General features: G+C 40.7%; 1 protein-coding gene across 1 annotated transcript in view; it reads right to left on the bottom strand.

The window, feature by feature from the left end:
* Window positions 1-16875, bottom strand: part of ERICH1 (glutamate rich 1) — a 104758-nt gene that overhangs the window by 56738 nt on the left and 31145 nt on the right. Inside the window, exon 4 of the mRNA XM_050893973.1 lies at window positions 8372-8506. Coding sequence (XP_050749930.1) covers window positions 8372-8506 — 135 coding nt within the window. The remainder of the gene's footprint in view (window positions 1-8371; window positions 8507-16875) is intronic.

Raw genomic sequence — 16875 nt, 5'->3', positions numbered from 1 at the left:
TTATTTGGAGATGATTATTCAGTATCTTTCATTATTCAGGGATACTTAATAAGGACCTAAATTAGACACGATTTGTACCTGTAAGCATCCTTTAATAGGTTTGTTGTTCGATATTTTTTTTAATGGAATAAAATTGGATGGAAAGAATTTTATTACTTTTTGTTTGCAAGTGCAGAATCCTTACCCCCAGATCACCACAGTTCCCTCAATTTGTCTTGTTAAAAGCTTTGAATAATCAGAACACAAGAAGTTGCCACAAGAACCGGACAGTCAATCTAGAAGCGGCTGACAGAACATACTACAAGACAACTTGATTCACGGGGTTTTTTTTTTTCCATAGCTCTTTCTCTCAGATACCAGATTCAGAAGAGCAATTGTACCGTGTGCTTAAATTCCTTAGTCTTCAATATAAGTTGAGTTTATTTCATGCTGAGTTCTTTCCTGAACTGAAATCTCTCTTTTATTTAAAATAGACAATAGTAGTCATTGAGTACTGTCAAATATTTTGATTTATAGTTAAGAAGTACTACACAGACTATGTATTGTAACATCACTGAGATAACTGTATGCATGAATGAACTGATGTGGAGTTAGAAGCATAAGAATTTTTTAATGCAATATTTCTTTTAACTTTATTCTACTGACACTCCCTCTGATTAATTTGCAAACGTATTTAAAACTTTACTATTGAAGAAACTAATACTATATCAAAGAATTCTGGGCAATCTGTTGTAATTGGGATGTTGAAATCAGGATGCTGGGACATGCTGAAATCACATGGTATGATTCCTAGAATGGCAAATGTAAGACATGAGTTATTAATATACAGGGAAAATAAAAATACTTACAGCTTTGGCTACCCTTTTCTTGCAACACATACAGCCAATGAACTCATAGCACTGCGATTTTGAGATATGGTTTGAGATGACTTTAAAAAAAAAAACCTGTCAATTTAAAAAAAGCCCAGTTCTGCAGGGACTGGCAGGAAGCTTGCAGCTACTTGGCTTTTTCATCAATGATTAACATTAAAATTACTGTTGATATAAAAAAAGCAATGAGAACAGGGAAGTTATACATAAGCACTACTTGGTAACCTAGTTCTAAAAAAACCAAACCAAACCAAAGCCAACCAACCAACCAAAAAAACCAGACCCTAAACCACACAAATTTTAAACATGGTCAAATGCAGTTGTTTATCAGAAAACATTTTCCAAGAGACTGACTTTTGGCAATGGCCAAGGTATCAATGTATCAAATAAAAAGAGTTCTTGGTGGAATGCTGTGGTGGAAAAACATTGATGCAATTTTTTGACATATAAAAAAACAGAGTGTGGGTAGAAATACAAAGACTATTTTATTTCAACACATGGCCTTGTTGAAACCACAAATACTACATGCAGTACTGGAGTTTATATTCTTAAAAGGATGCTGTGAAAAGGAAGATACATAAAAGGGCTACAAAAGTGACTTGAGGATTGAAGTAAATATCTTAGAGCAATACACAAGTGAATCTGTTTATCTAATCAAAAAAGATTGATGGTGACTTGATTACTGTGCTGCTTTGTGGGAAGAAAATACTGCTTAATAAAGGCTCTTTACTCAAATGGAGGAAGGCAGAAAAAAGCAATTTTCAAATTGTCTTTTTTTTTTTTTTAATAGAGTGAGACCAATTAACTATTAGAACAAATTACCAGAAAGTAGTGGAGCCTCTGTGACATCTTTGAAATGTGCATGGTATTTTTTTTTTTTTTTTCCAAACACAAACTGCTGAGCTCAATATGGGGTAAGATCTCTCTAACAGGTTGTCATGGTTTAACCCCAGCCAGCAACTAAGCACCACGCAGCCGCTCCCTCACTCCACCCCCCTCCCAGTGGGATGGGGAGGAGAATCGGGGAAAAAAGGTAAAACTCGTGGGTTGAGATAAGAACGGTTTAACAACTAAAGTAAAATATAATACTAACAATAATAATAATGAAATATAATGATAATAACAATCATAGTAATGAAAAGGAATATAACAAAAAAAAAAAAGAGAAATAAAACCCAAGAAAAGACAAGTGATGCACAACGCAATTGCTCACCACCCGCTGACCGATGCCCCAGCAGCGATCCACCCCTCCTGGCTAACCCCCCAGTTTATATACTGGGCATGACATCCTATGGTATGGAATATCCCTTTGGCTAGTTTGGGTCAGCTGTCCTGGCTATGCTCCCTCCCAGCTTCTTGCACACCTGCTTGCTGGCAGAGCATGGGAAACTGAAAAGTCCTTAACTCATGATAAGTGCTACTTAGCAACAACTAAACATCAGTGTGTTATCAACATTATTCTCACACTAAATCCAAAACACAGCACTGTACCAGCTACTAAGAAGAAAATTAACTCTATCCCAGCCAAAACCAGGACACAGGTACAGAAGATTAAATTACACGGTCTAATGATCCCTCTGGTTTGAAGGCTACAAAAAGATTCATAATGCTCGAGTTTCACAACTAGTGCTACCTACCAGTGAAAAAGGTTTGCTGCTGGCCTTAGCTGCTTAAAACATATTGTTCCCTTGGTGTGCTGAGTATATCAGTTCTGTAACGTATCACATTCCCAACCACCTGCCAAGAACATAAGTAGTCAACACATGATTCATACTAGCATCTCCTTAACAACAAACACAGGCTTAAGCATTACTAAGTCTTCCTAAAATGGCTGCCTTAAACCTTAAGTGAATCAAGACACCACAGACAAATAAGAGGCTACCTGATTATGCCTTTAGCAAATTTATCTTTTGCTGATCAGTAAGTCCAAACATTTTTGCCAGCAGAACCAAACTCAAGAAATGTAGTAGTTTTCAGGAAGTCTGCTAAGGACCCCTCCCCAATGTCACTATCCTTCACTGACATAGCTAATAATTTCCTGGGATGCATCTCATTTGAATAACTTGATTTACTTGTATGTAAATGAGAATGACCTCTAAATTCTTTCCCTCAGCTTGAACCTCTTGCTGCAGCAGTAGCGATTCTTTTCAGTATTGCCCTTTCTGACAGAAACAAACAAAAAAAGCAAAAGTCCAAAGGCCAGCTACATTAATAACTAACTTGTATACATCTATCATGTACAACTGCACTGCCTCATGCCAGCAAGCAAATTTAACTAGGTGAGGAAGTGTCCCACAGAAGTACCACCTTCCACATTATTTCAGACTTGCCAGCTGCCAAAAGGTAGAAAAAAAAAAATGGGTTGCTTGCTTCTGTTTCTCTAACTGGATGACTTCTCAGCATGGGAATGGAGCATCCAGACTGGACTCTTCCTCCTAGCTAAAACTCTGTCTCATAACAGACCCATTAGGAGGTAGGATAAAGCACAGTTAGGTCTTGCTCCTTTTGTCTATATAAAGGGTTTTACCAAAACTGGGTAGGTTGTTATCAAGAGAGTAACAACAGGATATTATCAGATGAATACTGCATTGTGGTTCAAAAATATGAAGGAAAAATGAGTGAGACTTGAAAAGAACAAAAATAATGGGTTATGAAATTAAAAAGAAAAAAAATACCCTAAGAACACTTTTCTTCGAATTCTCTTTATCTATTTTTCCAGGTGCCCTCAACTACTGCATATTCCTGAACTCTTACGTGCACAGTCTTTTTATTTTCCACAGTCTCTGGGTCAGGAATTTGCTCTGCCATGAGTCTAAGAAACACCAAACACCACTTTACAACTCTACATAAAAATATGGATTTAATATTAAAGCACTTCAGAGAGAAATTATAATCCAGCACACTGTTTTGTGCACAAATAAAATAATTTTATATGTTATATTCTATTATCATAGCTTAGAGTATCCAAGAAGAAACATTACTGGAGAAATAAAATCGAACAGTTTATCTTTTAGATGGAATAAGGTTACATTTTTAGCATTCATATTTTAATGCAAGAGACAGTATTTCCTATTGTTTCACCTGTCTTAAAATAAGAAGCAAGAACTCCACAACTTAACTTCATCTTATGAAACTAAAAACCAAAACAAATCAAAATTAAGCTACTGCTTCCTAGTAAAGGAACACATAATTAAAGTTTCCCGGATTCTCCTTTCATAGAGAACACCGTTTTAAACATGATGGTGTATCTCTCAAGTGGCTACTCCTGAAGAAACATTTCTCAATAAATAGATAATAAAAATAATTAATTTTGATCTCTGATTTAAGAGCTTTAAGCTATGAGGATATTGAGTTTACAACCAGAATTTGATGGATGATAACTTATCTGTAGCTTGAACATTACACATTTTAATGTCCTTGTCAAAAGTATAAAGTCTATTGCTAAAAGAAAGTTAGCAATGCATTAACATGTACCGAAGTCAATCCGAAAATCATGTGAAAAACAAAAGAAATTCTCTGCATTATGTCCTCCCTTGACTGTCTAATTCCTGTTACTCAATTCAGTCAACGGAAGGCTGACATGATCACACCATCATAGTGACTCAATTCCTTCAAAACAGTCAAGGGAGTTCTTAAAAATTAGACACCTAAGTAATTTATTATTCTAAAAATGTTGGATAAATTTAATTTTCATTATTTTCTTGAAAGACAAGGCAGTCTTAGATTTTTCTTCTCATTACTACAGGTTCATCAATCACCTGCTTACATGAAGAAAACAAACCTGAAAGAGCAGCTTTATTTCCCCCACCTCTGGGAAACATATAAGCATTACACAAGGAAGCCAAGATGCTTCACAAAACTTTAAATCCTAATGCCATTAATGATTTATGCATGCATCACAAGGTGACTGTGTAATGTTAAGGGCATAAATGGCCACAATTTATTTGACACAACAAAGAGAAGTATTTAAAAGCATTTGAAAAGTTATTTGAAGTGCTAAAAACAACATGCAGAGACAGACAGAGAAAGACATACTGAAATATTCACACAGACCTGCTTTGCTTTTTTTTTCCTTGTTCAGAAGCTAGTCTGGACAAGACTAATTTCATTCTGACGGTATCAACCATAATGTAGCTACTAGTTTAAAGAAGAATAATGGATAAACTCAAACATATTTTAGAGCTGACAAGAAATTATTTTAATTTAGAATTGTAATTACGTCAACTTTTAAATAACTCCTCAAAAACAGCTGATGTCTAAGTTCATATTCTAGTGACTGAATATTTCATTCTTTCACAGATTAATTTAATGCAATGAAGTATCAGCCATGGCATAACTATTCCTCTTGATAATCTTGTTATATTAATTCACATAGACATAGATTTGGTTTTCTTAATTTATTGAAAAGACATAGCAAATCACACTGATATATAACTAAGTTACAACTGAAAAATTTTAATCCCAAAATATGGTCAGATTATTTTCATGAGACAGGTTTGATAAACAACGAAATTATTTTCTGAGTCAGGTTTCTGTTTGTTTGAATTTCCATAGAATTTGTTTCCCTTACTTCTAGGTCCAAAGGCTAGAAAAGGCTAGCAAGGCAGCCTTTTGCTACCCAGCATACACACAACATGCTCCATTTTTTAGGAAACACAGCAGAAGATAGCTTGTTGCCCTTCAAAACATATCATATAGATAGTACTAGGAGTAAAACAATGCAAACACTAGATCTGCTTTTCTGCCTTATGGAGCTGGTTCTTTGGGAATACCTGAGGCACTTCTAAACAAAACAGATTTATTTAATATATATGAATGTTCATACATACAGATATGCATGCTCCCTCTTTCTTCTTCAGTGCCAAAGGCTCTCATTGGAGCTTTCCTTTATCCTTTCAAAAAAAGATCTAAATAAGGGATATACAACTAAATCTAGGTGAGCAAACTAAGTAATCCATGGTGTGATTGTCTAAACTGTTCCTTTTGTATTTTACGAACACTGCCTGAAATCACAGCCTTCATCCTGCAATAGATTTTATGTATATGCTTATATTAAATACGATAAAAGACATACACATGAGTAAAGTTAACAATGTCCCTCAACCTTGCAGGATTAGCACAGATCTCTAATTCTGCAATCCATATTTAGACAGAACAAATAATAAGGGCCTTAAGCTGCAGCAAGAAAGATCTAGCATTAAAGGGTAGTGAAATGGTAGAGCAAATGGAAAAGGGCATGTAAGAAAAATCTCCCTATGGGGAGGTTTTTAAGAACAAATTAGGCAAATACCTGGCAAGAATGACATTTATAGGAAAACCTACCTTGCAAAGAGAAAATACAATTAAAAACTTCCAAAGATCACTTCAAAATTAATTTTTCTTGATTATGTGATAAACTGTAAAGTCACGTAACAAACCAATCCAAAAATAAGTCTCCCAAAATTTCAGATGCATTTGTTAACTGTTAAAAAAGTGGCTGAAGTCCAAAACCTAGTCTTCCTGAACACTGAGACTGGGATCAGCTAAGAGAGATCACCATCCAACAGCCAATACTGTTACTAAGCAACACCAGAACACTACTTATTGCTATCATGGTTGAGTATGTTTGTTTTGAAATACTAGAGGAAAAGATTAAATCTAAAAAATGAGCAAGTAAAGCCATTGTTCACTAATCTATCCATTGTAAATCCAGACAAATATTTGTATGACCCTAAAAAGGGACAATATAATGCAATTCTAAATTCTATTCTACTTTACCGCTATGCAATATTTCAATATCTAATATGCACCCCATACTGATTTATTCATAGATTTTAAACAGCAGCTGAGTAAATTTGCCACAAAAGTTCTGGGCTGATACCTTAATAAGGATATATCTCAGTTGCAGTAGTGTTCAGAGGCCTGCATTCTAATGTTTTATTTAGAAGTCACTTAAGTCCCTGTATAAAAGTGAATGTTATAGGTCTATTTACCTATTACGAGACTTCATTTAGTCTTATTAGCAAAATACAGAAGAAGGGGAGCATCCCTCTATTATCTGAAAGGAGATCACATCAAAGAATAAACAGAGATTATATGTCACGGAGGGAGAGAAATGGTGCTTCAATATCAGAATAAGCAGCTTGAATCTGACACACTGGGAAACAGAAATGAACTGTCCAAAGAGAGCTGTGGACCTAAACAAATTTAAGGATAGTCTAGAAACAGACTCTGGATTCTGAACATGAATCTTATCTAACATAAAGAGAAAAGCACAACCTAGAAGCTGTGCATTAGAACACCTTCCTATCCATAATCCCAACAGTATCAAGATCTATTGTTATGTTACTCTGATAAAGTTACTTCTTCCCAATCCAAAAAACGTCTTTAAACCATTTCACACCAAGAAAGAACATTCTTGATGTGCCACCAGTCATGCTGTACTTTGCTTCAGTCTCTTGGGCTACTTTGATAGTTTTACTTGTGTTCAGATCCTGAATGGAGCTCAGAATAGAGTGCAGACCTAATTTCCAAGCCAAAAATTCACCCCTGTGGGTACTGTTTTCAAAGGCAAGGAGTGTTTGCCTTTCTGCATCTGCAAGTTGTATCTCAGGTTTTCCTTACATTTAGGCGGTCTCCAGGCTGAAATAGATATAGTAGTTTAATAAACGCTGCTTATCAAGTGTTTTACTTCAGCAGGCTCACCTGGATATTTTCTTTGCTGTAGACTGCCCCTAGCAGCAAATGAGAGTGATACACAATTTTGGACAAACACACATCCACAGGAATGCAGCAATTGAAAAAACGAAATGAATTTGTCTTATCTAAGCTTAGGACTACTTTCTAAGACAGACAGAATCATTTTAATTCTGGCAACGTCATTCAGAAAACCATGTCTTTAACTGAGGTCAACTTAGAGCCCACTTCTTTACAGATCACGTGATTCTTCTCTTGTATACTTTGACAACACTAAATATTGGTTCTGAAGTTACCTGGTCACAGTTTCCCATCAGAAAGCGTCTCAACGCTAATGGATTGGTATCTCCCCCCATCAACTCCAATCAGGTGAACGTCTGTTCTAATTGGGAGAGGTAAATTTGAGAGGTCATTAAGTCTTTGCCCAATTCCTCAGAACATCAGGACTAAGACTTACTAAAACAGCTTTATCTAACATTTACTCTTAAAAATAACATGACTGTAAGCAGGCATAATATGAATATACATGTGGCACTTTAGTGGGAGGAGCTGAAGACTTTGTCCTCAGTTACACTTTATGTAACTTCAGTAAGATCAGTGGCACTGTATGGCTATAACCAAATGTTGAATCTGGTCTTCAAACTCTAACAACAGAAATGAACCCATAGGGATGTACATCCTCATTTTGCTTATGCTGCAAAACAGTGACACCCACTGGCAGCAACAGTTTAAATACTTAATTGTTGCAATTTGGATCTACTTGATAAGAGTTGCTAAGAAGTTTCTCTTGAGAAAAATTCATCATAGTAACAACCATACAAACTTACCTGTTGAGTCAGCACTACTGTCTGAGTTTTCAGAAACTGAAATACTAATAGCATCCGTAGTAACTGCAACGTAACCCTTCGGAGGAAGATTCACTGTGTACATTCTCCTTGGAGACAGAATTGTATTGTCACTACCTACAAAACAGAAAAAACAAAGTGTCTGGCTATTGATCTCAGTATAGATTTTCTCAAACATTTTCCCAACTACAGCAATGATAAGTAGTGTCAAAAATCCTTATAGAGGAAAAGGAAGTGAGACAAAGTCAGGTGTGGAACACTGAAATTTTCCTATGACCAACAAAATCACACCTAATTCCATAGCAGCTACAAATAAACAATACTCCACAGGTTAGTTCTTTCCACCAGAAAGACTTTTTTTTCATTGTGTCAGACAACTCTTCTGCCGTAACTTCAGAAGAAGCTTCTACTTATAGTGATATTTTAAGAGACACTCTACACATTTTTCCCCATTCAGCATGAGCAGATACTATTTCTTTAAGAACTGTTTCATAAAAGGTGGATGGATGGAGAGATATCAGCTGATTACAAAGTGGTAGAAGCAATAGAAAAAGACTCACAGAACTGTGGTTTGTCCATTTGCAGACCTTTTAAACATAGCCTGTGCTGTTCTGAAGGGCGCAAAGATAAAGGGAGTTTGAAAGCCACACTTGACTAAGCCTCAGCAGTGCCTGCCCAAGAGGGGTCATCTCCTGATCCTTTCTCTGCTTCTTACTGGTGGGGGGTGAGCAGGGGGGAAAAGTGCCAAGGGCCAGCTTTCCAACTATTTCATTGTATAGGAAACTATTTGTCACGATGGCAGTAAACTGTTTTTGTAGGATTTCTTTCCCCTTTAAAAGGCATTTAAAAATACATGCAAGAGTGGCAATATAAACTTTCATTTGTTCACCAGACAAGAAGTAACTCTGTAGGAATGACAGAGATGCATCTCTGCTCCAGTTACGTGAAACCAGTCCGAATAGCAGACTGTATTTTTTTCCTCAGTAGTGACAACAGTAGAGATCAACCACAGGGAGAAAAAAGCCTTTCCAGAAGGCCAGGATGTTCAGGGTGTCTCCAGATGCTGCAACGTAATTTTAGATGGTTCAGTGTGGGTTTTTTTGGTTTGTTTTTTTTTTTTTTTTTTTTTTTTTTACACTCAGTCAGCTCCATAAGCCAGCACAGACACAGCACTAGCCTTCTTTTCTAGGGGCAATGTGCCCCTTTAAAACACATAGACAGAACTGTTAGAACAATATACAGTAAAAACATCTTTTGCAGGTGGACACAATTAACCTTCTTACAACACAAACTTGCTAGACTTGGATCATCTGGGATCTTCTATTACCAAGCTACAGCTATGGTTGGACTAATACCTAAACATTTAAAATACAGTTGTGTCTGATAGAAATAATTCTTGTTAGGGATCTATGTTTCTAATATGTAATTTAATTATACACATTGTATGCAAATATGTGATTTAACTATACACTGACATTTCTCAGCGCACTTCAAAGAGTTCAGCATGACTGATCATCTTCGATATCTATGACAAAGTACATTTCAGAACATTCAAGGCACTTTTGAAAAGCTACATCACAGTTGTTTTCATCATTAGGATGTAATAATTTTGTTTGGAGAACATATTAGAAAGTTATCGTTTTTTCTTGAACAAGCCAGAAAATTTCAAACTGATATTGATGATGCTTACTTTAAAGGATAACAAAGAAAAAGATATAAATAATACAGAAAGATGAAGAACAATTATGTGATCTGAAAAAGATCCACTAAAAATTAATTTGGAATAATTCTTCAACAGATCCTTTCTATGAAGATGATGCCAAATCACTGAACTGGCAGTATTTGCATTGATTTTTTTTTTCCCCCTACCCAGGTTGATTAATGATGAAATGCTAATTGGTGATAGTTTTAAATTACAAGGATGTATAGATGTTTCTTGAGCTACTCCTTCTAAACAATTTCAACTTTCCCCGTTTTTCCCTTTATATTTAGGTTTTGTAAAACAAAGATGACCATGAAAACACTAAACCCAATTTGCAGCAGTCCTGACTAATTCAAACACTTAAATCACAAAAGGAGTAGATATATTGGGACATTAACTTCCCAGGACAAAACAGTTACACATGACAGAATTCGGGGGACTATCTGTAATACCTAATATTACAAAGAAGAACAGTAACAACTCTTACTATGTAAATGAGTGATGACTCAATCCAATTTTTTTAAGTCAACCTGTTTAAATGGGAGTCCCCAAATTACGTATTTATTCACCCCATATGCATCTTCAAGTAGTTTACAAACCATAAATCAAGCATTAGTCTTTGCTAATCCTGTGCAAGTACGTCAAACCAAACTGCGACCATATCGTAAAAACAGTATACACACAACTGTATAATCTCAGTGTATCAACAAATCTCCCAGTCTCAAGCCATTAAGTCTGGATTTTTCCAGCCTGGGGCCATAGTCTCCTTGGGCTAAGAGATGGGTCGGTTATAAAGTCATAAACATTGCTGCAAAGCAAATGGCTAAGCTTATAAAAATGTGACACAAAAAGGGTTTTTTGACTAACGGAAATAATCAGATACTAGAGATATTCAAGAATACTCTTCTTTCTACTAGTTAAAAGTCATGAATCCCATTTCTGAAGTTTTGTTTTATGGAAAAAAACCCCACCATCTAAAGGATGTTTACAAAACCACAAAAAGAACAAGCATTACTCTTAAAGGCAAACTAAGAATACAGGATAAATATTTTGAATCGAGTTGTCTCCTATTCATGTTCTTCTCCACAGCATTCCCCACATGAAGAGCTCCTCTACACGTAAATCAACCTTGTGCACAGAGTAGGGAAGTGCATCTAAACTACGCTGTTACCAAGGTCACATCTGCAAGTATGTCAGTAGCTTGCCTAACTATGTTATCTCTTGCTATCCTACTACAAACAAGTATCAGACCTTTTAATAAGGAGCCGAGGGTAAAGCTTCCAGTCATGTAAAATTGCCAACTGCCCAGTCTGTCATCATCTCAGGTAGACACAGTATATTTTGTTTTAAGGCTATTTTTTGGTATCCTTAAACTTTCCCCTACCTGCAGCTCAGAATGGTGGTACATAACATTATGATGGCTTCCAGATCGCCTGAGCACAAAGCATGCTTGGGCACACCTTCAACACAGACATGGCCAGAACACATATTCATATAATCTTGGTCCTTTGCTTGCTGGTAAGACTGATTAAACCCTGGGCAGAGACTGAATCGCTTCTAGTTTCTGTGGTGGGTTGACCCTGGCTAGCAGCCAAACTCCGCCCCAGATGCTTGCTCACTCCCCCTTGGCAGGACAAGGGTGGAGGGGGGAAAAAATGGGAAAAACAGGAATGAGAGAGCTCATGGGTCAAAGACAGGGAGATCACTTACCAACTACTGCTGTGGGCAAAACAGACTAAATTTGGGAAAATTAATGTAATTTACTGCCAATTACTTGAAATATTTATTTACTGACTCAGGTATTGGGAAACAAAAAGAAGCAAACATTAAAACACTTAGGAAAAACACCTTTCCTCCCTGGCTCATATTCACTCCAAACTTCTCTCCTCCTCACTTACTATTGCTGCAGGTTACACTCAGTCAGAGAATGGTTTGGGTTGGAAGGGACCTTAAAGATGATCTAGTTCCAACCCCCCTGCCATGGGCAGGGACACCTACCACTAGACCAGGTTGCTCAAAGCCCCATCCAACCTGGCCTTGAACACTTCCAGGGAGGGGACATCCAAAACTTCTCTGGACAACCTGTTCCAGTGTCTCACCACCCTCACAATGAAGAACAACTTCCTTACATCTAAACTAAATCTACCTTCCTTCCGTTTAAAGCCATTACTCCTTGTCCTATCACGACATGCCCTTGCAAAAAGTCCCTCTCTGGCTTTCTTGTAGGCCCCCTTTAGGTACTGGAAGGCTGCTATAAGGTCTCCCTGGAGCCTTCTCTTCTCCAGGCTAAACAACCTCAACTCTCTCAGCCTGTCCTCATAGGGGAGGTGTTCCAGACCTCTGATCACCTTCGTGGCCCTCCTCTGGACTCGCTCCAACAGGTCCATGTCCTTCTTATGTTGGGGGCCCCAGAGCTGAACACAGTACTCCAGGTGGGGTCTCATGAGAGTGGAGTAGGGGGGGAGAATCACCTCCTTGACCTGCTAGCCACACTTCTTTTGATGCAGCCCAGGATATGGTTGGCTTCCTGGGCTGCAAACACACATTGCTGGCTCGTATTCAGTTTTTCATCCACTAATACCTCCAAGTCCTTCTCCTCAGGGCTGCTCTCAATCCACTCATCGCCCAGCCTGTATTTGTGCTTGGGATTGCCCCGAACCATGTGCAGGACCTTGCACTTGGCCTTGTGGAACTTCATGAGGTTCGCACGGGCCCACCTCTCAAGCCTGTCAAGGTCCCTCTGGATGGCATCCCTTCCCTCCAGTGTGTTGACTGCACCACACAGCTGGTGTTGTCGGCAAACTTGCTGAGGGTGCACTCAATCCCACTGTCCATGTCGCCAACAAAGAAGTTAAACAGAGCTGGTCCCAATACCGACCCCTGAGGATCGCCACTCATCACTGGTCTCCACTTGGACATCGAGCCGTTGACTGCAACTCTTTGAGTATGACAATCCAGCCAATTCCTTATCCACCAAGTGATCCATCCATCAAATCCACGTCTCTCCAATTTAGAGACAAGGATGTCATGCGGGACAGTGTCCAATGCTTTGCACAAGTGCAGGTAGATGACGTCCGTTGCTCTTCCCTTATCCACCAATGCTGTAACCCCGTCATAGAAGGCCACCATATTTGTCAGGCATGATTTGCCCTTAGTGAAGCCATGTTGGCTGTCACCAATTACCTCCTTATTTTCCATGTGCCTTAGCATAGTTTCCAGGAGGATCTGCTCCATGATCTTGCTGGGCACAGAGGTGAGACTGACTGGACTGTAGTTCCCCAGGACTTCCTTTTTTCCCTTTTTAAAAATGGGGTTATGTTTCCCCTTTTCCAGTCAGTGGGAACTTCCCCGGACTGCCACGACTTCCCAAATAGGATGGATAGTGGCTTAGCCACTTCATCCGCCAGTTCCCTCAGGACCCGCGGATGCATCTCATCAGGTCCTATGGACTCGTGCACCTTCAGGTTCCTTAGATGGTCTCAAACCTGATCTTCTCCTGCCGTGGGCAGTTCTTCATCCTCCCAGTCCCTGCCTTTGCCTTCTGCGACTTGGGTGGTGTGGCTGGAGCACTTGCCGGTGAAGGCTGAGGCAAAACAGTGGTTGAGTACCTCAGCCTTCTCCATGTCCCGGGTAACCAAGTCTCCCGTTTCCTTCCAGAGAGGGCCCACATTTTCCCTAGTCTTCCTTTTATCACTGACGTGCCTAGAGAAGCTTTTCTTGTTGCCCTTGATGTCCCTGGCCAGATTCAATTCTATCAGGGCTTTAGCTTTCCTAACCTGATCCCTGGCTGCTCAGACAATTTCTCTGTATTCCTCCCAGGCTACCTGTCCTTGCTTCCACCCTCTATAGGCTTCCTTTTGTGTTTGAGTTTGTCCAGGAGCTCCTTGTTCATCCACGCAGGCCTCCTGGCGTTTTTGCCGAATTCCTCTTTGTTGGGATGCATTGCTCCTGAGCTTGGAGGAGGTGATCCTTGAATATTAACCAGCTTTCTTGGGCCCCTCTTCCCTCCAGGGCTTTATCCCATGGTACTCCCCTAAGCAGACCCTGAAGAGGCCCAAATCTGCTCTCCTGAAGTCAAGGGTAGCAAGCTTTCTGTGCCCCCTCCTCGCTGCCCTAAGGATCTTGAACTCCACCGTTGCATGGTCACTGCAGCCAAGGCTGCCCTTGAGCTTCACATTCCCCACCAGCCCTTCCTTGTTGGTGAGAACAAGGTCCAGCATAGCACCTCTCCTCATTGGCTCCTCTCTCACTTGGAGGAGGAAGTTGTCATCAACACATTCCAGGAACCTCCTGGATTGCTTATGCCCTGCTGTGTTGTCCTTCCAACAGATAATCGGGGTGGTTGAAGTCCTCATGAGGACCAGGGTTTGTGAATGTGAGGCTGCTCCTATCTGTCTAGAGAGGGCATCATCCTCTCAGTCTTCCTGGTCAGGTGGCCTGTAGCAGACCCCCACTATAATGTCACCTGTCCCTGCCCTCCCTTTAATCCTGACCCATAGGCTCTCGGTCGGCTCTTCATCCATCCCCAGGCAGAGCTCCATGCACTCCAGCTGGTCATTGACATAGAGGAGGACACCCCCTCCTCATCTCCCCTACCTGTCCTTCCTAAAGAGCCTGTATCCTTCCATTCCAACACTCCAGTCATCGGGCCATCCCACCACATCTCCGTGATGCCAATAAGATCATAGCCCTGCAGCGTGTGCATGTCTCTGACTCCTCTTGTTTATTCCCCATGCCATGTGCATTTGCACAGAGGCATTGAAATTGGGCCCCTGATGAAGCTGACTTACTGGCTGGAGTGGCTGGAATTCCTTTGTGCTGCTCTTCAGGTGCTCTCCTGCTGACCTGTGATCCCCCTCCAGGCTCTGGGCATCTGTTGCTAGCACTGGCATCAAACTGGTAGGAGTGGGATGGATTGAGGTTCCCCTCCCCCAGCAACTTTAGTTTAAAGCCCTCTTCACCAGCTTGGCAAGCCTATGACCGAAGATGCTCATCCCCTTCTCTGACAGATGGACCCCTTCAGCCCCCAGCAGACCAGGTTACTCAAAGTGAGTCCCATGGTCTAAGCAGCCAAACCCCTGGCTGTGGCACCAGTCCTGTAACCATCTGTTGATTCACCAGATTCGACTGGCCCTTTCAGACCTCTTCCCTTTGACTGGGAGGATTGAGGAAAAAACTACCTGCGCTCCAGAGTCCCTTACCGCCGCTCCCAGGGCTCTGTAGTCCTTCTTGATACTCCTCAGACTGCTCTCAGCTGTATCACTGGTGCCCACATGAAACAACAGCAGCGGATAATAGTCGGTGGACTGTACGAGGCTTGGTAGTCTCTCGGTGACATCCCTGATACGAGCCCCCAGTAAGCAGCACAGCTCTCTAGAGAGCACGTCAGGTCAGCAGATGGGTGCCTCCGTACCTCTCAGAAGAGAGTTGCCTACTATTATCACCCATCGCCTTTTCTTATTTGTGCTGGTTGTTACACAGGGAGCAGATCAGGCTGCCTTACTCAGGTCCAGCATCTCTCCTGATGTGACAGGTCTTTCCTCTTCAGTCTGCAGAGCGGTGAAGTAGTTCTGCAAGGGCACCTCAGGCTTCGGGGGAAGTCTCTTCTTCCTGCAGGTCCTTGCCCTTGCAAGCTTCCATTCTTCTGCATTATTGGCTCCCCTCCCTTCCATGTGTGTTGGTGAGGGGGGTTTTGGCTGTTTGGCCATGGCTGTGGGTCCACTGCAGACTGCACTTGGAACCAGCTATCTAACTCCTTCTAAGTCCCTTCAGTGAGGCAACAAGCAGTGCAAGGTGGTGGCAGTGGCTGTTTACAGTCAGTATAACAGTTTCTCTCTGCTGCTCCTTCCTTTTCACTCTTCCCCTACACCAGCAGGGGTTCTCCGTGGGCTGCAGTCCTTCAGGAACATTTGCTCAACCACAGAGCACCTCCTCCTCCTCCTCCTCTGACCCTGGTGTTGCCACTGTTGTTTGTCACTCCTTTTAGTTCCCTCCTCTCTTGGGAGTGTTCTCTCCTTTCTTACACGTTTTCCCTGAGGCACCACCGTCTGGGCTGCGGGCTCAGCTGTGCCCTGTGGTGAGTCAGTTGGAGCCGGCTGGAACCGGCTGTGTCCGGCATGGGGCAGCCCAGCCTCTCCTCACTGAGGCTGCCCCTGCAGCCCCCACTGCCAGCACGGGGGCAGCTGCACTCGGTACAGTTTCACAATCTTACACAGAAATTTTGTCTTTCCCATGAAGTGCTTCCCTGTAACTCAGAAAGCCTTGGTAACCTACTGCTGTGTTCCCATCGGGCAGGACTCGCAGAGCAAATAGAGGACACAAGTCCAGAGGTCAGCTAGAACATCTTGCAGTCTTCCCCAAACAACTATCAAGTTAGCCCAATCTGACCAAGACTGTGATCTTTTCCACAAAATTATCCCTTGGAAACACCCAGCTATCAGTTCTCCAAATGGAAGAAAAGAGTTCATCCCCAAAAAGAGGTCTTTACAGAAAAGCACAGGAAGAGAGGGCTGATGCTGGATCAAATTCAAGGTCCGATTAGTTCAGTGTCATACCTTCTACAAAAGTCATTATTCTTAGCAGGCACTTACTGCGTGGTGTTACAGTAGATATGATCTGGACAAAAATAAGGCTTGAAGAAGGTCTGTTATCTCCTTTAAAAAGTTTGTATTAAAGTATGTTTTTACTTATTATGTAAGCTAAAATATGACCATGTTCTAGCTATTCCTCATTTTTATTACATATAAGTGAGATTGAGACTACAACCTGAAAACTATGACAATCC

This window comes from Gymnogyps californianus, chromosome 3 (genome assembly GCF_018139145.2).
Source record: "Gymnogyps californianus isolate 813 chromosome 3, ASM1813914v2, whole genome shotgun sequence".
NCBI lineage: Eukaryota > Metazoa > Chordata > Aves > Accipitriformes > Cathartidae > Gymnogyps > Gymnogyps californianus.
The sequence above is the reverse complement of the archived record's forward strand: the minus strand, read 5'-3'. Positions and strand labels throughout refer to the sequence as shown.